General features: G+C 28.7%; 2 protein-coding genes across 2 annotated transcripts; one reads left to right on the top strand and one right to left on the bottom strand.

Moving 5' to 3' along the window:
• Positions 1 to 282: 282 nt before the first annotated feature.
• On the top strand, positions 283 to 16411 carry LOC111042562 (allatostatin C-like). The gene is made up of 3 exons (XM_022327214.1): positions 283 to 405; positions 11946 to 12175; positions 15988 to 16411. Exons 2-3 carry the CDS (start codon positions 11957 to 11959, stop codon positions 16141 to 16143), a joined length of 375 nt encoding a protein of 124 aa, XP_022182906.1. The 5' UTR covers positions 283 to 405; positions 11946 to 11956; the 3' UTR covers positions 16144 to 16411.
• Positions 16412 to 23540: 7129 nt separating this feature from the next.
• LOC111042558 (ATP synthase subunit d, mitochondrial-like) lies at positions 23541 to 24630 on the bottom strand. The gene is made up of 3 exons (XM_022327203.1): positions 24414 to 24630; positions 24129 to 24297; positions 23541 to 24040 (listed from the first exon to the last, which is right to left on the bottom strand). Exons 1-3 carry the CDS (start codon positions 24533 to 24535, stop codon positions 23780 to 23782), a joined length of 552 nt encoding a protein of 183 aa, XP_022182895.1. The 5' UTR covers positions 24536 to 24630; the 3' UTR covers positions 23541 to 23779.
• Between the last annotated feature and the right edge of the window lie 1708 nt (positions 24631 to 26338).

Below are 26338 nucleotides of genomic sequence, written 5' to 3' on the forward strand. Positions count from 1 at the left end.
TATATTTAATAATTTATTAGTGTCTGAAGCCTATAAGTATGAAAATTATCATCAACCGACACTACTGGAAATAATATTATGTATGATGTATACACACAATGGATTAGTATTAAGTTAATGTTATCAATGCCTTTGCGACAAGACAGTGGAAGGCATTTGTGTTCGGCAAATTGATAAATAATAATAGAAAATTACACAATTCCGTACTTATTACATTATATCATATATTGTTGTGTGCGGCAAATAATTGAAAAAGGCGTATTCAGTCGGTAGGTAGTGTTTAGCTTGAAGAACATGCGCGACACCCCTATGAGGTTCCGCGCCTGTTTGGTGCTTATAAAACGTCTCATCTACTCATTTTGTTTTACTTTTACACTAAACTCGGCCGCCGACTATTCATAAAAGGTACGTACGCTGCACAAGTATTTAATAGTTATAAATTATTAGTATCGCGATGAACACATTCATTAAGTAGGTATATCACTTGACAATCCGATTTTATTTTTATTTATTAATCGTATGATATGTTTGAGTTTATTTTTACACTTGACACCTATACCGACAATATCATGGCTGTACATAATATTATATTTTCTATTTTAGTTAGTATTAAACACAAAAAAATATACTAAACGTTTGATAGTGACATCAATAATGATCGACAATGACCATATTCGTGAATTTTAAATATTACAATATGATCTCGTTTCAGTTAATTAGTAATTGTCGAACCCATATATGCAGAGTGTGTTTACAAACTAATTATTTAGTGGATTACGATTACGCTAATTAATTTTTGAAGCTGAAATTCAACGCCGTTCATAAAATAAGTTTTCGGTAAAATTTAAAAAAAACTTAAAATATATGACCGAGTGAGTATACACAAAACATCCCTATGCATATCAGCTATCCTCTATTTTGTAAACGAATAGGTCAGTTATGTGTGTTGCAGTACTCATCTTTAATAGGTACTATTATATCATACGATTATAAAGACCGCGGTTTTCTAATTATTTATAAATAACGATATTTTTTTAACTCTTCGTGTTATAATATATTCAATATTGTTTAATGAAGAAAAAATCAGATAATTTCTATCCGTGATAACATATAAAACCGTGGACAGGCCGGCATATTTTCTAAAAATTACAGTATAAACTTTGTTTAAAAAAAGTAGAATTTTCTATGCAAGACAACATATTATTGTATGCATAAATTAAAATTGTATCAACTTATTTTATAGCGTCCATAGTTGTAAGAGAACATTAAAATAATATTATAACGATCCTAAATAAACTCATTGGTTGAATGAATAATATTATGTAATAATAGCATCAAGTTAGAAACAACTTAATTAATTCATTGTCTGTATTGACTTATGAATAAACATTATTGCAGCTTTATGTGAAATTTATATTTCAATGATTTCTTGTAGTTATTTATTATTATTATTATCTCTATTCTCAACTGTTACATGGTAAAATGTACCAATTCATCTGTACACATTTAATATGTTCGAATTTATATGGAAATGTTGTTCTAAAAATCGTACCATCTATTATAAAACAATGATTTTTTTGTATTATTTATGATATAAATGAATAATTCATTTTTTTTTATATACTATAATTTTCCTTTACTGGTAATCAAATCAATAGGTACAAATAAATACAAGACTTTTCAAAATCTAGTAGGGACTTAGTGACTAATGTTACGGAAATGCATACATTCTAATATATTACAGGCCACAAAAAACTGTACACAAACGTTAAAATTCTACTTTCTTGGAATATCTTATATAATTTCTATCCACGATTGTTAAAATTCGATCAGAAACCTCAGGATTAAACCAAACTAAATATTCCATATTATAATGATTGCCTAGTGTTTTCTTTCAGATTCTTAAAATACTTCAGTCATTGTAAATATACATTGATAATATTAATTGTATTTAGTAGGTATTTGTAAACAGCAGCAAATAATTAATAAAAAGAATCAATTACTCAGTTACCAGATAATCAAAAACCAAACAAAACAATAAATATGCATAACACCTGTAGGTACTCATTAAATATTGATCTCTCAGAAACTGAGAGGCATTGGAGATTATCTATACGGGTAAAGTTCTATTCGGAATAATTTATGACAATATAATTATATAAGACAGCTCTTGACATCAGATTATTACAAATTGGTTTCTATGTTTTACTTGATACCGATCGGCAAACTCCATCGAAATTTTCTTTCCGATTTTTAACGATGACACGCTTTGTTAGCGTATAACGAGAGTTTATGCCGGTTTATTTTTCGAAAATAGTTTTAGCCATGATGGAAACTATAATTGACGGTCCCGGGTCCATACCGTATAAACGTATTAGTGTATCCAGCGGCTATAGACATTTGTTGAACATCGTATGCTTGATACAATATACCTTGGGGAACTTATTTTTATATAGTCTCAAAAGACCGTATACATGCATGTATACCACCTACATACTTTAGCTAGCTCTAAAATTGTACCCTTCGAAATTATTTCTATCTATTCCATCAAATGTAACGTCGTGATAAAACAAAACAAAAAATAAAATAAAATTTTTTAAAGAAGTATTACTCGGATATGCTGATATAAGGTGTTTAACAATATATTACAATATTATATAATACTATGGGAATTTGTATTCATAGGATTTATGGAAATTTGTTGTTTAGCTATTTCACCGGAACGAACAGGCCGCATGTATATGTGCACGTTCATTTTGGTTAGTCTTTCATCTGTGTACCTATACCTAAACTTTTTCTAGTGGAAAGAATTCTTGTAAAAAATTCGTATATCCTTTGGAAACACCGAACATTTAACGATATAACTCTTAAAGGCATAAATGTTATGCTGAATTGCACGAGTTATTTTAATTAAAATAGTTTAAAAATATATTATACAACAAATCAAATTAAAAAATAATTGTCGATATTATTGCATATATATATATGGCCATTTGGGTTAATGGAAACATTTAAAAATAAATCCAACCAAAAATACAGTTTACGGATACCTGATATATGTAGGTTTATGATATCCCACAGATTTTTCTCATCATTAAATCATTCTCTGGATTATTTTAAAAATTGGAGGAACACATTTTTAAAGAACATGTAATAAAAATATATTCTTTTAAGTTGAATTACAAGGAGAAAAACAAAAATATTATTGTGTTTCAATTGTATTATCAATTAATATTACAAATGTATTAAAAATATAATCATTAAAAAAATAAACTTCGTTACAATGATTTAATTTATTTCTAATTTTTTTTTCTGGAAACAATATTTTTCACATATTAGGAAAATTCATGTTAAAATTTTTATTTTTAAATTAAATAATTATTAGACACCTACGCCTAGTTATAATTATTGATAATGTTAATTATGTAATTATTTTTCTTCTTTAAGCATATTAAATACCATTGAGATCAATCGTCGCAGCAAAATTGTAACTCCAGCTTACTAAATTATTTATTATTCATTTAATACTTTATTTTATTTTAACTTCAAAAAAGTATTTAAATAATAGGTAACATTTGATTTTCATTCCTAATCAGTTTTTCAGCTTGATCAAATACAATAAATTATAAGAAGATTTTATTCTTAAACCAAAATAAACAATTACTAATTTGTATAAGAAATTGGAAACTCTTTTGTTTGAAACAAGACCTTATTGTAAAACAAGTCGGTAACATTTTAATGACCTGAAAAACTATATTCAACTGTTTATTAAATTAAAAATAAAGTTTAAAAATCGACTATCAAATTTCATTATAACAATGTTTTTTATACATGTTTTATTGTTTTATATTATACTTTAATTGTCTTTTTTTGTTCAAACAATTAGGTGGACAATATTAAGTTTACAATAATATAGAAATTGATAACATTTAATTTATTATAATTGAGTTTTCAATGGAAGTTCTAACATAAAATAAAGATATTATGTTACAAATAACCAACTATATGAATTATCGAAATATGGACATAGAATATTCATATTGTGTAGTCTGGCGGTGGAATGTGTTATATAATAATGTGTTTGGGTACGTAAGTTTTGCCTCAAAATAGTTCACATTTTATTAATTATTTCAAATGAACAATTTTCAAGTTTCAGTATCCAAATGGACTTCAGAACCCTTAGAACACATTAGTACAAAAATATTTGACATTGAAATATTTAAAACACACTGAAATAACTTAATATAATAAAACATATTTTTTCGAGCCATTCAAAATAAGACCAAAATTAAAAATAACTTAAATCAAAAATTTCAATTTGTGTTTTAAATTTAAATAATAATAGTCGCCACCTATATTTGTACATGGTGTTGGTGTACTTACGTCGAATAACAAATTAAAAATATGAATGAATAATGTGAAAAAAAAGATTTTACATGTAATCTAATATTGTTTCATTGATTTTAACAATATGACACTATATAATATAGAATGATGTTATGTTCATATTTTTATGGCCCGGCGCGGTGGTTTAACATTACCAATTTTTTTAAGGTCCAAGTATATCGATATAAGCAAAATTAAATCCATAATAAATTATTATGCCTATTATTATAGCGGTTTACCGTCGCACTGTACAACATCAATATTATTGCGCCGTATCCACTAGATGGAATAATTGTTTTTCCATCATTATAAATTGACAGAATGTGCTAAAACTCAATAAACATTTTTTTTTTCAAAGAATCAATATAAATATTGACTGCGGACGAGTGTACGTCACACAATAACAAATACCTTTGTCACACTCGCACATTCACGTAACGCTGAAAAATCACTCTTCGCTAAACCAAAACATTTACAGACTTTATATAGTGGTTTCATATTACATTATAGACAGTATAAATCTATATTGTCCCCGACTAGTCGATTTGTTTAACGATTAAAGGTCGATCGCAATAAAATGTTTTCACAATATACCGTCATCGGTTCATCGCGTTCATAATCTATATGGGTAGACCTAGGTATAACAAAAAAAAACTTTTATGAAAATTAAATCAAAGGGGAATAGTGGTGTGGCCAATACTGTAGCCAGAAAAATATTTAGGGGGGGGTTGAGTATAAATATGTTATATATAGTAAAATATGAAAATATAAAAATATTATTTTAATTAAATTAGTCTTTATTTAAAAAATAATAAAATATATAAAAAATATTTCAAAAAAAAATTCGGGGGGGAGTTCAACTCTGAACCGGCCACGGCCTTGGGTGTGGCTGTCCACCGCGTTGTGCAGCATTGAATAGGTAGTCGTAATGCTGAGCTTCGGCGATATTTTTCAACTGCCATTTATATGTAACTTGACTGCCGTAATTATTCATAATAATTATAACATAAATGCAAGCATGTGCAATACAAACAATTATATATATAAACCATGTACAATAAAATCTTTACAAAAATTACACTGTTAAATATTTAAAAACAAATTGAAGCTGATCACTGTAGAAACTTCAAATTTTAAGTGCATATAGCAATCACTATAGTTGAAAAACGCCAAGGACCTCTGCCTCGTGGACTAGAGTATATTGCAGGCTTTAACCAAAAACAATAGGCACTAGTCACTGATGTGATCATTTTTTAAAATATATATTATGTGTACGTTTTTGTATAATAGGAACCAATCTATTGCACACAAGATTTTTTTACAATTTCCACTGTTGGGTGCAATAAGTCCATGAGGAGAATGCATTAGTTTATAAAATATACATGAACGGAGAAAAATATAAGAAAACCTAATGACATCATTCAGAATTTTCTGCAGTACATAATATATAAACGTACATATTATAATAAACATACAAGTATTATTTGTGAATTGACTCAAAATTAAATTCAAAAAGGTGAATACATTATCTACATGGTTTAACAGATGGATTTATTATTTCTATACATCTAATCGAGTCTTATGCTTTTGCATATAAAATTACACTTTTTTTTATATAAGAATAGGATTGAAACTGAATTTTAAAAATAAAATAATATCGCGGATAGTACGAATTTGTATTAAATATTTTTCGATTTGAATTAGATACCACCGTCCACCACTAATTGAATTATTTCATGAACTCGTTTTTCGTTATATTATCGAATCAATATTTCATCATAGATTTATGACTCATATCAATTACATCGACAAGCCAGATATTGAATAATACCGATTTAAATCCCTTGTTTTGGACTCGCCGACCGTTATTTTTTCACTTAACTCGAAAGAGAAACAAAATAACAATGAATAGCATTTTCTTAGTCCTCTAACATTATTAAGTCTAAACCTATGTCTTTTTCTTTAAAGGCTCCATTATTGCAAACGTTGAATAGTACAATGAATGTTCATATAATAGAATAGGTAGCGGAATCTCATATTGGCAAATTACATTTATAAAAACAGACAAAAACGAACTTTTAACGAGATTTCTGCTAATCCTAAATAAAATATTCATTAACTTTAATATATAATACATTATATTAATTCAGTTACACATTTGTATTTATATATTTTAGAATACATATCTAGCAATTAAGTAATTATAAGAATGGATTATAATATTATATAATAGTATATAAGTATATAACTGACTAAAACTACCATTTTGTTTTTGTAATAATTTATACCTAAATGGCTAAATACCTACATTGTTCTAAATGCATATTATAAACATATCGTTATATCCAAAATATAAGTCATAAATATTGAAGCTTAAGCTTGGCCGATACATTTTCTTAAAATATTAAAGATTATTAACCAATTTTTAAGGAAATGGGAGATGCAGCTCTTAAATTATATATAAAAAAGAATTCATTGAGTGTTTTCGTGCACATGAAATCTTGAAAATTCAATAAGGTACTCAGTACCCGATACTAATATTTTAGTTCAGATTTAAATAATGTCTAAGCTAAATAATAAGACATTATATTTCAGCATATTGCCTTTGCTAAAAAAAATGCATATTATTTAATTTTAATCTTTCTATTAAATAGCATTTACCTATCTCAATTACAGATTCATAAAGTAGGTTTTAAATATTAACACAATTATAGTGATCGGAATGTATTAGTTTAATAATGTGGAACCATAAATGTTCGTTTAATCCTTTAAGTTTTTTTTTAAACAAATAAACTGAATAAATACTAAACAATCTTATATTTTATTGCATTATATATAATTTAAGATGTGATTCGCTAAGCATGCTCGCCCGTTTTGTATCCCTTAATGGCGTAGTTATTCATATTCTGATTTTTGAAATTTTTTCGGTACCCACAGTTAAAGACCATATTTTTCATATGCTCAGAGTTTATAATTTTGTGTACCATTTATAGAATGTCATGTAGCGGTACAAACTTATTTTTATAAATGAGAAACATGAACATCCTTTGTAATTGTAAATGTTTAATAAAATGAATGTTTTTTATTTTAATGCGTAGACGTTTGAAATCCGAACGAGTAGTTTCCGAGTTATTAAATTGTATGTATCTACCTACTTACTCAGAATAATAATATTGATTTCAAATTTAATATAAAATAAATTTAATATTGAGTCCAAATATTTTAGCATACTAGGGATATAAAATACTAATATATTATAATTTTAAAATTGTCGTAACCTTTATATCTTTGAGTTTGTTATCACGAACTCTTTGCATCCTTAGTAAATTATAAGTTTAATAATTCATTAATTATTTGTCTAGATTTTGATTTATATACTTTAATAACATTTTCAGAAATATAATTTGCTTAACAATGTAGAGTAAAAAAGGAGTTATCATTTGAAAAAAATAGTTTGTGCTGACATAGGACATATTATATTTAAAAAGACCGTCTAACTGTACAAAATTAATTTGAAAAATTTGAATAAATTCATAATTAAAGAAAAAAGTGTGAGTGTACATTCCTGGTGAACCACCCTGTATATTTAGTAACATTTATAAGAGTTATTAATACCTTACAAAAAGTCACTTAAATTTTTAATTTATTACTCTAATATTTCAGCAAAAACAATTATAATCTTTTAAAGTTTTACACTTGGTATAACTTCATCAACTTATAAGCCCTGTATACACTATTCTTAGTATTGGCTTCAATAAAATACTAACATTTTTGTTTAAAAAAATGTAATACAAACAAATTATATAAAAATTAAATTTGACTCAAGTTAAATGATTAGTTCTCTGGAATTTACGATTAAAATGAAATAAATTAACAACTTACTAAACTTTATTTTGCCATTAATTTCAGAGCAACAGAACATTTTACTACACAAAATAAGTCTGCAATAATGATTAAAATTCTAGAATAATAAATATTACGCTTCATACATTCATAAAGAATTAATAGAATCAACTTTTAAAATAATAAAAAATAATTTTTATATGTATTGTTTACTTTTTATTTTTGTAGAAATAACTAGAAAGTTATTTGTTATTGGTACACAGCGTAAACTAAAACATAAGTAGTAGCTATAAATATAATAACTGTATTAACATATAAAATATACATTCGAAGTATAACACTAAACAACAACTCAGTGTAATTGATCAACTAATCGTTCAGTAAAATAACGAGTGGAAGCGTGGTATATAATTTTATATAAAAAGAGTTCTAACCAATTCACAAAATGTATAGGTATCTTAAAAGTAAAAGATGTTAACAGTTGTAATTTTATTTTACCAAAAAAATTGATATTTTTTTTTTGTATTCTCAATTATTTTCAAGAACGAAACGATCGATCAGCCACACGAATTTCTCAGATCACTTTTTATCAGTTTATCAGCCATTCGCCTCTTTTGATCATTTACGCGATACCACGCGGGGCGCGGATTATACAGTTTTTATTACAGATTGTGGTTATTAGGATTTTTTTTACAAACCAATCGGACCATAACACTTAAAAAGTATACATTGTGGTTATTACAATTTTTTTACAAACCAATCGGACCATAACACTTAAAAAGTATACACATTACACACATATGGAAGATTTTTTTTAATTGCGTATCGTTTACACATTATTCCATAAGTGGCCTCTGCAGTGAGGATTTTCTTAATTATACGAACTGCACAGCGGAATATTAAAAACTCGATAATTCAGAATTATGATTCTGGTCTTGAGCAAGAACCTTTTAAATTTTTTTTAATAATTTTAATGGCGCGGCGTGCCATGGCAGGGAGGTACATGTTGCTATAGCGGTTAACCTGTTAACAGCGAAACGAATTTCAGTCGGATGAAAAAAAACATCATTAAAACCCCAACATACATATATATTATATATGTATGTACAGATTCATTATTTCTACCAGGAATCCAAAAAAGCACACGTATTTAATACGAGGATGCTATTACGAAATTGTAATAATTATTATTAAAAGTGACGTTCAAATCGGTATTAAAGAATATCATATGTTTGCCATACGGGAATATCGGTAATCCCATTAATGTATGCCTTTGGCGTACTAAGGATTACAATTTAATATATGCAATGTGACAACGAGAACTGTTCAAAAATTAAAAGGATGTTTTATAAAATTTGCAGTTAATATTTTAATCTAGATTTAGGGAAATCTCAAATATATTTCGTATTCGTTTTCCCTGGCACGTCGTATGGATACGAATATTTAATTAATGGACAAAGGTCGAATCCCTCAACCGTTTGTTTTTCTACTGTGTAGAGATTAATACTCTTTAATTACGTATGCGTAAGCATGTAAGGAAATTAAACATTTAATATGCAAGTTGAAAAAAAATGGATTTAATGAACTCGGTAATGCTATTGAGAATTGCTTGTATTAATGTAAGTATAGTGTATATATTATATAGGTATATTGGTATATATATATATATCCTACCCAGGGTGTTTGGAATAGAGATTAATGCAAATTATTATTCTCAACTCTCGATCTGTAAATGATATGCGCTTGTGTGTGGTGTGTTTACAATTTAAAATACGACGAATGTTTCTTTTAATTAATTAGAATTACCTATTGAATATTTGAATATTTTCAGTGTGCCAAAACATAATGCTTGTAAAAAATGTGAGGAACTCGAGTCGTATTATGTTATCTACATGAAAAATGTTTCTGTCAAAACTGTTTTTTGGCGTTGTGTGATATATTGATATCTACAATCTTCCACCCCTCAATATGTGGGTGTCTGTCACCTGGGCATTTCTGCAACAAATAAGTTATTTCCATGGTTTCAAAGAATTGTTCGTTAAGGTTCTTGGAGGCACTAAGTGATTCTCACCACTCTTTTATCAACTGCCGTTGCAACAAATAGGTGGCACCACGTATTTTTATGCCGTATTTTGTCTCCATTTATAGGGTCTATAGGTTGACTATTGACCCCAGTGGCGTACTGGCGTGTATCATCATAAAAAAAAATAGGTGTTGCTCAAATAATTTTAGGTGACATTATATACTGTTATATCGACCTATAAAATGTCTTATTTTTCTTCTATAAATAGTAAATACCCACCCACCCATATTTAAGGTGTTGCCTAAGCAACACTTGGACCCCATGTTACACGCCACTGATTGACCCATATGGTTCCGGATCAATGAAGTGAAGCTGATTATTTATAGTTGAATGCATTTGTCCGCCAACCGTGGTAACTTAAGTTTCTATAGGCCTTACATTCGCCCGAGTGAATTGTGGACACAACTTTTACCTAAATAATACCTACTTTAAGTATAATTATGGAAAATAACGCGTACCTCTAACAGTACAGTCCAAATACCCACGGACCCCGTACTCGTGACCCATAATCTTACATGACGCTCAAGTCGTATGTGTTAAGTGTAGGGCGTGGAGTGTATTATTTATGTTTGAAATTAAATAATACAACTAATTAAATTTCAGATCATTGTTTACTAAATATTGTGTACCTATATAATATAACATTTACTAGGGGACCCACCAGCTACCACCCACCCCTCTATTTAAGAAAAAATTCAGGGGGAATTGCTTCTGAAATTACTGTTCACCACTCCACTGGCTATGATTATAAACAAAATTAATCATCATGGATAATTTAATCTTACATCCAATACTCTCGTAGTACATCGAACTAATGTTATTAAGAAGTATATTGTCATAAATCATTATTAAAATTACCTACTTAATTATCTATATTATAGTATCCATATTATACTATAAATCATTTTTCCTCCAAACGCCATATTAGCCAATATTTTTTATTAATTTTAGCTTAATTGGTACCCAGTTCATGAAATATGATGTATAACAGGAACATAAATTATTATTTATATGATTAAACACATCTCTGTTTATTTCTATGATCCAGCATTTCCATCGGACTTAAATTACAGAAACTAGTAAATAGTAGATAACATTTTAAAAAACAATGTTTTATTGGTAAGCTAATAAGATAAGATAAGATAAATAAGATAATTTTTTTTAATTAAAAAATACCTACTTTTATTAAGATCAGTAATAACATTTTGCAAATTAATAGAAATTTGAGTTCTAGTTATTTTTCTTAAAGTGGTAGGTACCACTTTAGTAGGAATCTATATACTCACTAAAAATCATTGTCTATCGAGTTGTATACAAATATTTTAATAATTAATTTTTTTTTTCTTTAGTAGTTAGTACCTAATGGACTACTCATTAGAAAATTGTATAAATAATTTTATCTATTATGTGACTGAAATACTAAAAACTTTAGTCTATATATCATGAATTGAGACCTTAATTCATGGTCTATATTACTATAATTATGTTATTTAACATTTATACTATGATTTTCATTATTTTTTTTCATTAATTAATAATTATTCAATTTGATTGTGTCATTTTGAATTTTACGGTCAAATTGACTCTACCTAGTTACACATATATACGTATCTAATCATAAAATGGTTTTCAGGAATACCTAAAATGGCCACACAGATGGGATTCCTATCTTATGGAGTAATTTTGACACTTACAGTTTTAACTGTGTTATTGCCAATACTAACGACAGGGAACGTCATAGACCAGAGAGTACTGCAGAGAGAACTTGGAGAAAACTCTCCTGAAATAATGTCAATGAACGACAAGGACGATTTCCGCGACATTGAAGAACCCGCTGTCGATGATTATACCATAAAAACTAAGGTTTTTAATTTGATAAATAATTGTGCATCGTTAAATATCTCCTTATTAACTTTTAACAGGATATTAAAAACTTCACAAAACCCGTTACGATCTTTAGTATTAGGCACTATATTTTAAATACATAATACAAAGTGCAGTGTAATGGACTAACGATTTTAATAAATTGATCACAAACATATTGACATCCAATTTCTACAGACACAGACAGACATTAATTAAAAATCTGGCTTATGGAAAAATCGTTTTTTTTTTGTGTAGCTCTATTTTGTAACCTGAGTAATTTGAATATTGTAATCTAAGATTTTGTAAACAATAAAATAGCATAATCATCAACTAACATGAAAATAATCCTATATAAATGAAAAACAATACATTTAGTAGTGTTTAAATATATGACTAATTAATGTATTGTACAATGTATACGTAAAGCAGTGTATTAACTTTTCATTAAAATAAAAGGGATCAATATCAAAAAATAATAATAAAAAAACCATTAGAATATTAATATTTGTGCTCCAAAAGTGTTGTACATATATAGGCATAATATCACGTAGGTACACACAGAAATATTAAGTTATCCTTTTGTTACAAGTTATAATATCATGAACGCGATAGGTACACATATTATATTTCTTCAACTATTGTATAGGTTTGGGGGAATATTTGTGAACAGCTTTTCATAATAATTAGAGGGCAAGTATAAAAAAATGTTCTCAAATAAACGCTCAGAATAATTGGTATGGGTTACTCGAATAATATTATATACCCCGAACACAACAACAACTTTTGCCAAAACAAAAATGTACAGTAAAATAGTAAATATAATAGTGTGCATGTGACGTTATTGTGGCAGTATGTTAAAATAACTTAACGAATAGTGCATAACACAGTTGTTCGTGAAAATCGACACAAGTTTGTAAGTTAGACAGGACAATCGAAAAATCAATTATTACGACTAACAGAACGGTATTAATAATATATAATTATATGTCTTGAAGCAGAAACAATGCATTTGTGAATAATATACTTAGGTAGGTACATGAATATAAATTTCTATCACATGTGCATAGGTAATACGTTTTTTATGTTTAAACACCGACGAAAAAAATATGTATATTAGGCAATATTGGTAATAGCTATTATAGATACCTGCGTAACTTTTTTTTGCTTTTTTTTACATATTGCATTGTAAGTCCAAAGTATATTGACCCTGCCTTGTGAAGTTTTTACTTGGACAGTTTGACGTGCAGAACTATTTCGAGTTCGGAAAAATACCATAAACATACCTTAACCATACTTTTTTTAAAATTAAAAATGTGGTATGCCTACGTCTTTGCAACATTTTCCCTGCGGCTCTTGACTGCATATAGATAAGAAATTCATAAAGACGAGTAGATTTCCATCTCATCCTCCTCGCGATCTGTTACATTATACCTACTTCGTTGTACCTACCTATTCAATCTAACTTACCATGGGATCAATTTTTAGGCCTTAGACACTTTTCCCTATACAAATATTCAATTCTATATGACTGCAGATTCTCCAACTGTGATGTCCCACATAGATACACGGCATGTACTTTACACACATATAAAATGTATAGAACAATTTTTTCTATATTTTTTATTTATTATTAAAAATAAATGAAGACAATTTTTTTTTAAATTAAAAATATAAAAACGGATGATGAATATTCTCGATGTATTTAACTTCTTCCGGTCGTACACTACCTATACGTCACTACATGTCCAACAAACTTCTTTACAATTAATGCTGAAATTAAGTTAGGTATTAACATTAATTTTTATCTTTTTTTGTACATAATATTATATTACATATTTTATACTCCTTTTTCTATCATTTTTTCTAATAAATTTTGCTCTAATAGATATCACGCTGAAGCTTATTAAACCTATGAATATAATTAGGTACCTATATCGATTATGTCGCCTATATCATATTACAATGATGAAATTATATTGTCCCTGTGAAAGTTAAGTGCACTCCTTTCAGAATTCAAAGAAATAATTGTTTTTACTCGGCCTATAATTATTGCACTAATGTTATTTTTTATTATTCTTTGATGTCCTTTGTTGTGCCTACTTCGGTTTTTTGTTTCTAAGCATTATAGTTGTCTGTAATTCAAGTGTAATTTGAGAGTGTGTTGATTAGATTAAAGGATACCGGTTTATACCCAGTTTATTGAACTGATAAGTAATCTTAAGTTCAATAATTTTTATCAAATAATATATTTATTAAAAAAATAATTAATTTGTCATAATTGAAAATATATTTAAATTACGTAATAATGACTATCGACTAGTTTTTAAATACAGCGTGTTCTTAACTGTTTAAATATAGGCGTATGGTAATAAATTATTAATTTTTTATTTGCAGCAAAATTGCTGTTTACGAAATACATACACATTAAGAAAAATAACTTATAAGTTCAACGAAAATATAGTTTTTCATTTAGAAAGTATGTAAGTAAGAATGAAAGATATAGTGTCTACGAGTTTCAAACACATTTCGGCAACTTGGGTCATAATTCCGGGGGTGGTAGTAAAGTCCCCAAAAAAATAAAATCAAGCAGACCCTCGGGTGCTACTGGACATCCATAAAAACTACTAATTAGCCGTACAACAAGAAATTTAAAATCAAACTACCATGGTAATTAATATTGACAAAAAACCTTATGTGTACAAAATAATTTAATGTAGGTATCTAATGGCTAACAATAATAAATTTTCTCCTAGGGTCAGCTGTTGCAAATAAACTTAAATTTTCTTTCCTGCTATGAGTAATTACTTATAATTCTACTTGATATAATATCTCGATTGGTGTATGCATATGGCAAAATGTGTCAACCTCCCCTGACTATGTCTGGATAGAGAAAAGTTGTCGACAATAATGTATTGGTAATATGTAGTCTGTTGTCTGTTCCTATATTTTCATCTAAAGCCATTACAATAATATTATATTATAATTGTTTGTATGAACTAAACCATTACTGGGAAGCTAAAAATAAATTTCAATATAATATATAATATGTGCCCTAAGACGTTGAATCCGAACTAGTCGTCATCGACAGAGAATAATATGAGTATTAGACATTCAAACGTTTAGGTAAACAAAATAGGGTAAACGTCAATAACACAATAATATGCTCGTATGTGCCTACGTTCAGATTTTATAATATATCTGACAAAAACAACAGAATAATATTGTCATACCATAAGTATATACACGTCAAATTCTACTCTGTTCCGAGATACGTTCAGCTGCAAGCATAGATACATACCTGAATATGTGTTTTTTTTTCAAAATTCTTTATTATATATGCCATCTGTTAACAATAGTTTGAAAAATAAGCTTATTTGGTGATGGCATCATACAGTGGCGTATCAAGGGGGTTTGAAAAAAAATTCTGCAAACGCCACCGATGACGTATACAGCGGGATTTGTTAAGCATGCTCACTTCCATTTTCCCTTCAATAGTAAATTTATTCAAAATATGTTTTTAGAATTTTTAAATAGACTTAAATATAAGATCATATCAAATTGGTTCTTATCCAATTTTTTTTTTTTTTTATTGTAAGGTGAAGCAACCATAATTATTGTATCGTATTTATAATAGTCTGTATCGTCGTCTGTATAATTAATGTATTGTAAACATCAATAAACGACGGCAGCAGAGGAGTAATATTGTCACACGCAGAGCCTCCCTCCTCTGCTGTCGGCTTAAAAAAGGTTACATTTTAATATAATACGTCGACACGAAATTGTAATATTATTGCGCACACGTGTTACAGAGCGAAGACCAAAACCTCGAGAATGCGCTGTTCGACTACCTGTTTGCCAAACAAATGATGAACAGGATCCGAGCCCGGACGGATTCGTATCGCGCGCAGAAGAAGAGAAGTTATTGGAAGCAATGCGCTTTCAACGCGGTTTCGTGCTTTGGTTAACTCTGACGTGCGCGCGCATCGGCCGCATAATAATAATATATAAAATCACAAAATATATATTATATCATTTACGGCAGCACATTAGCCCTTAATATAATAAAGATACATACAATGCTTTTTAATATTCAACTATTTATTTGGATTATAATATTACATTACCTATGACTGTAGTTATTTGCCCACATTTAGGTACCTATTTATATAGTGTTTATTGATACCCACGCCAAAAACCTATCGTTCAATAATTATTCTCATGTCGCAAAAATAACAATAATCAATACTATTATTATTATTATTATTATATATAATACCTCTTACGCATATTACATTTTCATGATTAATGACTAATAATAATTAATATTATAAATTATAATATACTTTCGTTTATATTTCCTACAGTATCAAAACGGTGTCATAATATACATTACCTATGATGTTGATTTAAAATATACTGTTAAATGGTTTGAATAAAATAAAGTTGAATAAACATTCATTTTAATTTGTTGTATAATATTATGTCTTTTACTATAATCTATTCCTCGTGCATGAGAATTAATTAGCTTTGAAGTCTATGACTAAGTCATATAATATATATATATATACATATGTTTGGCCGGTAAATTGGTAAGACTTTATTTCATTTGCAACTTTCTTTACATTGTGATTTATAGCGCAATGTAAATTATAAATGTGTTTCGTGAGAAGTACAGCAGTTTAAATTGAAAAGTGATTAGTGCAGTTTTTTTTTAATTTTTATTTTGAATACAATTTTTATGCAGATACACGTGTAGTTTTTGTACATTTTTACATGTTTCAATGAAATTAACTATATATTTTCTTGATGTGATGACAAAAAAATATACATTTTTTTTTAATTGAGACCTTTTTACATCCTCTTTTATCAATCGATATAGAATACATAGGTATAATGGCAGAGGGCACTCATACATGACATCAATGATGTGGTCTACCATCGATCTGCACAGTGCGCATTATAACCAAATTAAAGTCACCGAATTGGCTAAAAAATTATTTTAAAAATAATATATTGTTGATTATTAAATATATTCATGACTGTATATATTATTCAATGTAGCAGATATCCGTGTCAATATACATTGTAGCTAATATCATGGACGTCCCGATGGTTGGTGCAATTGCCTCCCCCCCCCCTAAATAAGTTTTTTATTTCGTTTTCACAATCATTTTATATTTATAATAACACAGACACATAATAACGTAATAATGTATAATGGGTACATTCTTAAAATATATAATTGATCGCAAAGTATAAAATATTTATGACATGTTAAGCAAATTGTAGGTACAAATATGTGTAGGCATGGTAGTACACTAGTAATTACCTACACTAATATTTACGTCCTATGGCGTACATCGATATTTTTCATTATTATTTTTTGGCGATGAATTAATAGTTGTCATAATATTATTATAACGTTATATCGAACGTTACTTAAAAAAAATGAACCCAACACTACGGGACACTCTAAACTTATATATATATATTATATTTTAGACCGATATTACCGAGGTGAGCAAACCGTAATAGGGTGTGTAGCAGGGTAGGTGTTTCTTTATAAATATGTAGCCACCTATATAATAGAATCTATGTCTTACAATCTTACACACAATATACATCGTTTTTAAATTAAATTGTAAACAAAAATCGATGGAAAATAAATTGTTCTATATTATTACTGGAACAATGTACAAATGTACAACCGGTGTTTCAAACACAATAAGTAAACAGGAGTAATGTACATAATAATGATAAATAGGTAACGCATAGAAAACAACTCATGGCGAAGGAAGCTATTCATTTTATTTATCATATAACATTCATTTTAGGATATATCTGCACCAGCGAATTTTGAAGTGACTTGGAAGTTTGTGAGAAAGGTTACGTATATATATGAGAAGATATTGATGGCTTGAACGGTGTGCCGGTGTTGGCGTTTTCTGTACGACCTATTGTAGTAAATTAAGGATGGTTGTTCAACAATATCATTTTCAAATCTTTATGTAAAGAGTCATATTGGTTACACACACTTATCACACCCCAAAATTTACATAGCGTATATCCAAATGGTCATCAGTAAAAATTTGTAAAATGAGGATTTTGTGTGAGTTTGGATCTAAATATAGTACGAACAGGTGAAGATGATTGAATTTATATTTTATGACTGGACTTTAGGTTAATAAGAATTCTCCACTTAGTTTCCCGGATGTTTATGAAGATACAGTGACTTCACTGACTTTGGAAATCGGCAGAAATTTGAACGTGGTTTGAGTCTAGGACACCACAAATAGAGGTCAGAGAGTACTATGGTCCCGGGGCCCAGGAAAAAAACATAATATTTATACCTACAGCTAGAGGTAGGTATTAATAATTTAATTGAGAAAAATAAAATTAGTCGTGTCACCATCTTTCAACAATATAAATACGAGTACAGTGAAACTTCCATTCTACAAAGCCTCATGGGCACCAAAAAAAAATTACTTTTATAGAAAATTTCGTTAAATTTAATTAAATAAATGTGATTCTAAATTGGTTTGGTCAAAAATATTTCGTCACTGAAAATGTTGTTAATTGGAAGTTCGTTGTATGAAAGTTTCAATTGTATATTATATAAATAATTTAATTTTTATTACAAAATGTGTAACAATCTATACCATATATGTATATTATTTTTACTTCATAAACTTGGCGTGGGTGGGCCATGCGGTGCATACACTCTTTCGAAAAAATAGAAGGAAAAATATCCGGGACGATAAGAGCAATAAATTAGTCCGCGGCCATAAATACTAAAGTTGATTATCAATGTCTGCAGCCTTCCCTCCTACTGATGCTATTTTTTCCCGTCGAAAATGAGATAACTATTAGTTTATACCTATGAATTTTATTTGTCAGTAACCAGTAGGTACTCGTATTAGTCGTATTCCAACAAAATATACTTACATATTGATTTTTATATTAAACTGCAGTGTGTATGAAGTGTGTATGAATGTGTTTTAAACTTATTTTAGTAATTTAAGATGACTGATATTTTATAAATGTGTATAACAGCAAAATAATCTGTGTAACCTATATTTCTGGTAACTACTTTTTATAAAAATAAAAAATCAAATGTTAAAATATATATTAAAATCATTATAAAATATACTTCCTATTTATTTACTGTACCTACCGTAGTTGAAAAATTCATGTAGTGGTTCTGTGTGAGTTAGAGGTAAATATTGTAAGCAATAAGCATAAGTTGTTATGATCGTAATTGCTGTTTTAAGAACATCTAAAATGTATGTTATATATTAGGTAGATCTTACATCTATATAAGAAAGTCGTGTTAGTTACACTATTTATAACTCCAGAACGGCTGAACCGATTTGGCTGAATATTGGTGGGGAGGTAGCTTAGAACCAAGAGACGGGCATAGGATACCTACCTACTTTTTATGCCGTTCCCGTGGAACGTGCCATAACAAAACGCAACTGACAACAAAAAGAAAAATTTATCAGTCAAAACATCATAAGTTAATTATGGAGAAGTCCACTGTGCCTATATAACATTATAAAGTCATATAACTATCGACCGAATTAGTAATATCTATTTAATTTATAATCGATAATTTATAATTGATAATTTATAATTATTAAACTCATCGCGGCCCCCACAGGTCGGCGTACCTACACACACGCACACAATTATACGTATCACGCATTTCCTAAGTACGACTTGGTTTTATTTGTATAGAAATGTTGTAACTAACTCGACTTTGTTTTATTGCGCTCATTTCATCATTAACGACAATACCATGCCGCAACCGAGACGATCAAATCTTTCACGACGAAGTAATTCCGTAATGCAACTAGGATTCGAAACATTGCGAATGAAAGGACTGAAGAAGAACAATAAATTGCACTCGAAGTTAGTATGGCTCGACTTCGTGCTTCTCAATCACAATAGCAAATCGTGGCAGCCTGCAGCCCGTGAAACTGCTCGATTGGAAATGCGAAATCGTCGAGCAAACCTCAGGGCTCAGAGTACAACGACCAGATGATTTTCGACGCACGAGAAGAAATTTATCAAGCACTGATTCGAATCGAGCGGCGTTTCGATACGATTGCAGCACTGATCACTGCTTGCATACTAGCGTTCGGGTTGGGCCAATGGACGTTGTTTGACAAGTATTCTGGAGCATTGGAGTTTTTCAGAGAAGCTCCAGGATTGTGCTGCCTTAGTGGAAAAGTGAAATTGCCATTATTGACTCCGCCACCTGAGACGTTGCATTCATTGTTTCGTGGCGAAACACCCGAATCACGACATTTTCTAGCAAACACTCAAAAATACAATGGTTGTTTCCAAATTACATCATTTGAGGCAGACATTATCGAACGATGATTTAATCCGACATTCAAAGTATTTTTTATTTATTTTTATACTTACACACAATACAGTAGAAGAATAACATACTATACCTACTTATTACTATGTATTATGACTATTATGTATGCTAATTCTAAAAATAGTATATATAAATCAGTAATACTGATGACTTTGCTTTTGATTTTGTAGATACAAGGACAGATTCACCATCGAATTGAATCATTCAAAACCTCTCGAAGATGCACAGCATACGCCATACATTTTTAAAACGAAAAATGTCTACTGAATAGTGCAACCCATGCACCAAAATACATGGCCAATCAAGAACCATTAAAATACTAGATTTTTTTATTATTATTATTATTTTTATTATATATACCCTCGGCAGCATGGGCCATTGGGCTTAAAATGAAATTGATTAATTAATTCTAGATTTTTTTTATTTACTTTTATTATCCTAATAAAAATAAAATCCAAAATCTGCTCATTTATTACCTCTAAGGCGGAATAAAGTTCGCCGGGTCAGCTAGTAATGTAATAAAAGTATAAAATATATTAAATTAACTATATTATAATTAAGAGTACTAAAATTAAGATTAAGATTTTTCTTGAATTTAATCTATGTCTAAAAAAAATTAGGCTTTTTAAAGTTAAAAAAAAGGTAGACAATAGTGGCTATGCTGTACAGTAGATGTAGATCGAATGGGATACTTTCACGTATGAGTTAACTCTTTCCAGCACTGGGCGGCAAATGAAAATGGTACCTTAGATGCACGGCAATTTTTTTTTTAATTTTTATTTTCCTCTTAACATTTAATATATATACTTACCAAACAATTAATCATAGCACTAAAAACTTCTTTAGTTAATTTTTAACCTTGTAATTTGCAATTTTAAGGTGGTTAGCGTAGAAATTTTCCTTAGAAATTTTGTTGTTTCCTTAAGAGGACGTTATACCCGCATGTGTTGTATCTGTCTTACAAGTGTGCAACATACCAAATTTAACATTCAGCAGATCACGTTTAGGTCTGTTAGTTTAAAAGTTAGAGTGAATTGACCTCTTATAAAATGTTAAGGTAAAATTATTTTCTAATCAATGCTATAGGTTTTTTTTATTATATTTCAATTTTAAAGCGAGTTATGACTATTTTATAATTGTAAATTGTTTGTACATCTTAAAAGTTAAAATACTCTCAACTCAATTTAAAATTAAAATATAATAAAAACCTATAGCATTGACTAGAAAATAAACTTACCTTAAAATTTTATTAGAGGTCAATTCACTCAATTTTTTTTAACTAATACAGCTAAACGTGATCTGCTGAGCATACAAGTTGCTATTTTACGCACTTGTAAGACGGAGACAACAGTACAACACATGCAGTTATTACATCCTCCGCTACTTGAATTGATATATAATCATTGAATAGCAAAAACGATCCTGAGCTGTTAAGACAGCAAGACATTCAAGACTGTCAGCCCACATTACAAATTATATTTTATGATATTATTGCTATTAAAGTAATTAATTTTTCTATTAGCATTGAATTAATTTTTGCAGACACGTTGCATTTAAAAATATTGTATGTGGAAAAATATTTCTTAATACACACTAAATACATATATACTTTAAAAGTTTCATATACATACAAATAATATTTTAAATTACATCAATATTACAAATTGTTATTCCTTTTTTAAATATCTAACTACACCCAAATTTGAACTAAAATATCTTTCTTTGAAAAAAACTTCTAATACAGATAATTCTGTATATTCAATTTGTCATCTGTATACAAAATATGTATTACTAATTATTGATATTTGATTCTATAACAAAAACATAACATAGCATTTTGAAATGTTTGTATGATTGGAAATTTAAGAAAACAACAAATTTATTATAGTATAGGTATTATTCCTGATATGCAAATTTAAGTTTTAAATTTTTAATTACACTCGATTTTTTTTTTTGTTAATTTCACCATGGGCATTGTACTGCATATTATTAAGGATTCATCCTTTGATTAATTTTCCCTAATTCTGCTTTGAACAATATAATGTTCTCAGGCTTAGTGTTTCTTGGATTATAAGTGTTGTTGGAAATTTAAAATAAATAATGTTAAGTCTGAACCGGCAACAGTCAGTTGTTAATTGTTATTATATCATTATGACATAATTACTTGACTGACTAATTCTCTGGGGATTGGTGGCGGACAGTTATTTTAGCCAAAACATATCAATCGTTTGTCCATCACACTTATCGACCTAGCAATACGATAAATCTTTTTAGAGATGATTTTAATTTGTTATTATGTCTACTTGAGATTGGTCAGTCTACTTTCTCCAATTTCATCTCTCCCCCCCAATAAAAACTATAAATGTAGTATGAATATTTTGAAATTATGGAATTTAATTCAGAAATCTTAAAATGTGGACTGACCGATCCCATGTAGACATTGTAAAGAACTCAGATCAATTTTCTAAAATATTTTAGCATTATTAAGTTGATTGGTAGGATGGACAAAAAGTGCATACAAATGAGCATAAATTATTTACCGATTACTAGTGCAACGCCATGTGGATGACTTGTACTTGCTCATTCGAGAATGCTCCGCTATTTCTTTTACACATAGTCACACACACTAATCATCACTTACTACGCACACATTTAAAAGACCCGCATGTATGCAATTTGAAAATTGCCTATTTCGAACTCCTTAAAAACTGTCCACCACCGATCCCCATAACTGTGTAATAATATGACATGATTAATTTTCTTCACAACTGTAACTCATAAGATTGCATTGTCCCATTGTAAAATTATTTTAAATATGGAGTATGAGACGGCAAATATTAATGTCGGTATTTATATTAATTGGCTATACATTATTTGTAACATCAAGATGCAAAACTAAATTTTAATTATTAATCAATATCAACCATAATTCTACCTATATCAATAGAATATAAATAAAATAATAGTTGGAAATTATGTAATGTTTATAATTTATTCAACATTATGTTATACAGTATGAAGCGATGTTATTATACTTTTGTCCTTACAAAATTAATGTGTAACAGAATTTTGAATAAAACATGAAAAAAAAATCTAAAATTTTAACCATAAATTCATATAGGTATATAAATATGTTTCTAAGTGTTTATGGGAAAAACCATGATGTAAAATTAGAACTGAAAACTATGAAGTATGAACCATTTTTGGTTTATTTAATGAGCTGCATCAATTTTTTTCTGTTCTTCAATTTGTGGACTGTCTGCTTCTGGTTCATCATTAATGTAATCAATCTCTTGATGCGGCCAGAAGGATGGTTTGTTCTCCAAGTCCAATGATAATTCCGGTTGAATATAAGCGGCATCTTCATAGGTCATTTGGCCGAATGGCAGCAAACTGTTGATTTCTGCAATCCTTTTTTCAGCTTCTTTGATTATCACTGCCGATTCAGCTTTGAATTCTTCAATACCCTTAATCTAATAATTAAAAACGGTATATTTCACAAATATTTAGATACGCTAATATTATCAATAGTGTAGGTAAGTAACATAAAAAATAAATTACAATTTCCTTTTCGTGTTTATCGATAGCTGGAGTGTACTTATCCTCAGGGTATGGAATTTTAATTGCACTGTACAATTTCTCAAAATTGTCGACCAACCCAGGTACGGCCACTTTATTTCTATATGCCGCCCAATCGATTTTCAATGGTTCAGCTGGGGAGGCCAACATTCTGAAAGCATTTATTAAACAAATTAGAACAATACATAAAATAGTTTTGCAAAATATTTAAGTTAATAAAAATCGTTTTAACACCGGGCGTGTGGCCTTTAAATGACCTCAACATACTTGCGAAGATATCCATCAGACTTGGCTTTAAACGCCAAGTAAGACGCTTTGTCTGCTTCCGGAACTCGTTCAGCAATTGCAGCCCAGTTCACAGAAGATTGAGTTATGCGTCTGGATGCCATCTTCAATTAAAATTGAATAGGAAAATTTAAACTCAAAAATCGGAACTCGCGAGATATTCTCTGTGAAATTATGACACTAGAAAATGGTTAATGGTTATCTGTAGAACATTTTCGTATTATCACGTCTTGCAGCTGTGCTGAAAAAACATCAGTTTCGACACTTCGAGAGAAATAAAATTATTTATCTATAATAACTATGGCTACAAACTCTCGACCACGAGAACAAAATAATTACGAACTGTTCGAATACATTTTTATAATAATATAATTTCAACTAACAAAAATATTTTACCATTTTATTGTATGAAATGTTTTTAAAAAAGTAAAAAGGAAACTAATTTTTTTTTTAAATTAGTGTTTTAAAATTTCAATAGGTTATCATCAGTCTATGTAGGTACTCAAACTCGACTAATTTTTTTTTTTTAAGTACATAAGTTGAAGTCAGGTTGAAATGATAAATCTGAAAATTCAAATTAATCGTCGATAGGTAATTAATATGGTACTATATTACTATAAATTATAATGTAGACAGATAGTTATAAATTTCAATATAGACAATTGTATACTTTTGATAGGTTATATGTATCAAAACATAGCGGTCGTCACTCCGTTAGGTTAAATACTGAAATTTATGAATTTTCGAAAAATCGGGATCGCCTAGTATTAAATTTAGTATATAATTTTTCAATAAACCTATATTTTTCATATGAGCTGTTTATAAAATTTCTTTTAAATTTCAAACTTATTATAGTAGGTACCTATTTACAATTTTGGATCTCAAAAGAAATCTTAGATTGTACACGCCAAGTGTAAACGAACACTGTAGTGCACATTAATACCAATATGTTAGATAAATTACTTTTGAAAAGTAACAAAATTATATACTACTCGTTACATAAAATATTTTATATTTAAATTGCATACAACAATTACAATCGGTTGGTAAAAAATTTGGTATGCCATAACTTTGTAAGACGGAGACAAATGACAACAAAGGCGTCCGTGAGCAGGTGCAAGGGGGTGACATTTCACCTGCCTATAGTCACATGTGAAATGATAGAAATTTGTCTTGATTGCAAATAATAATCTATTTTCACGTTTATTTATGTTATATATCTATTTTCTGTTATTGTTTAAAAGCAATTTTATTGGTTCTTACTCATTTTCTGAGTTTTTTTTTTTTGTGATATTGTCACTCCCCTCCCCCCTTGGTTTTGATTGATGGTTGCTCTTGAATGACAATACATGTAGTGGTATCTAGACAAGTGTCCTCTTAAACTATATTTTATATCAATGAGTACCTAGTTGCGAAATGGGGCGCCTGTAGGGAATTGGGCCACATTTTCACTACCTTCTGGCTGCTTTATATAAAATATTTGTTTACATTTTACTACCCGGAGATTGGAGCACAAATTAAATCTGTATTTTTAAAGTGTACCTACCCGGAGATTAGGCCATAAAAGTATAGCCCGTAAATATATAATATACTATTGAGTATTTACTAATTATTATTTTTTGTCTAACAAATATAAGTACTATTCGTTAAATAATATTTATTTCAAATACTTACAATACACAGATTCAACAAATTTAATATAAAACAAGGTCCATGGTCCATACAATTATTGGTCAAATAATAAATAATAATAAATACTTTTTTTCTTATACTCAAAATATAATAGAGAACAAGATCCTTAAAGTTAATCAAGTTATAAATAATATGAAATAATTTTTTTCTAATACATAAAAATATAATTTTTTCTTCATATTTTTTTTAATTTTATTAAAAATAAATAATAATAG

The sequence above is a fragment of the Myzus persicae genome, unplaced genomic scaffold, assembly GCF_001856785.1.
Source record: "Myzus persicae strain clone G006 unplaced genomic scaffold, MPER_G0061.0, whole genome shotgun sequence".
Lineage (NCBI taxonomy): Eukaryota > Metazoa > Arthropoda > Insecta > Hemiptera > Aphididae > Myzus > Myzus persicae.

Bases quoted from the DNA above. Each gene is read 5' to 3' on its own strand.
- LOC111042562 (XM_022327214.1), top strand. From the start codon at position 11,957: ATGGCCACACAGATGGGATTCCTATCTTATGGAGTAATTTTGACACTT. The intron at 12,176-15,987 runs GTTTTTAATTTG...CACGTGTTACAG, and splicing joins ATTATACCATAAAAACTAAG to AGCGAAGACCAAAACCTCGA.
- LOC111042558 (XM_022327203.1), bottom strand. From the start codon at position 24,535: ATGGCATCCAGACGCATAACTCAATCTTCTGTGAACTGGGCTGCAATT. The intron at 24,298-24,413 runs GTATGTTGAGGT...AAATGCTTTCAG, and splicing joins TCTGATGGATATCTTCGCAA to AATGTTGGCCTCCCCAGCTG. The intron at 24,041-24,128 runs GTAATTTATTTT...TTTAATTATTAG, and splicing joins ATAAACACGAAAAGGAAATT to ATTAAGGGTATTGAAGAATT.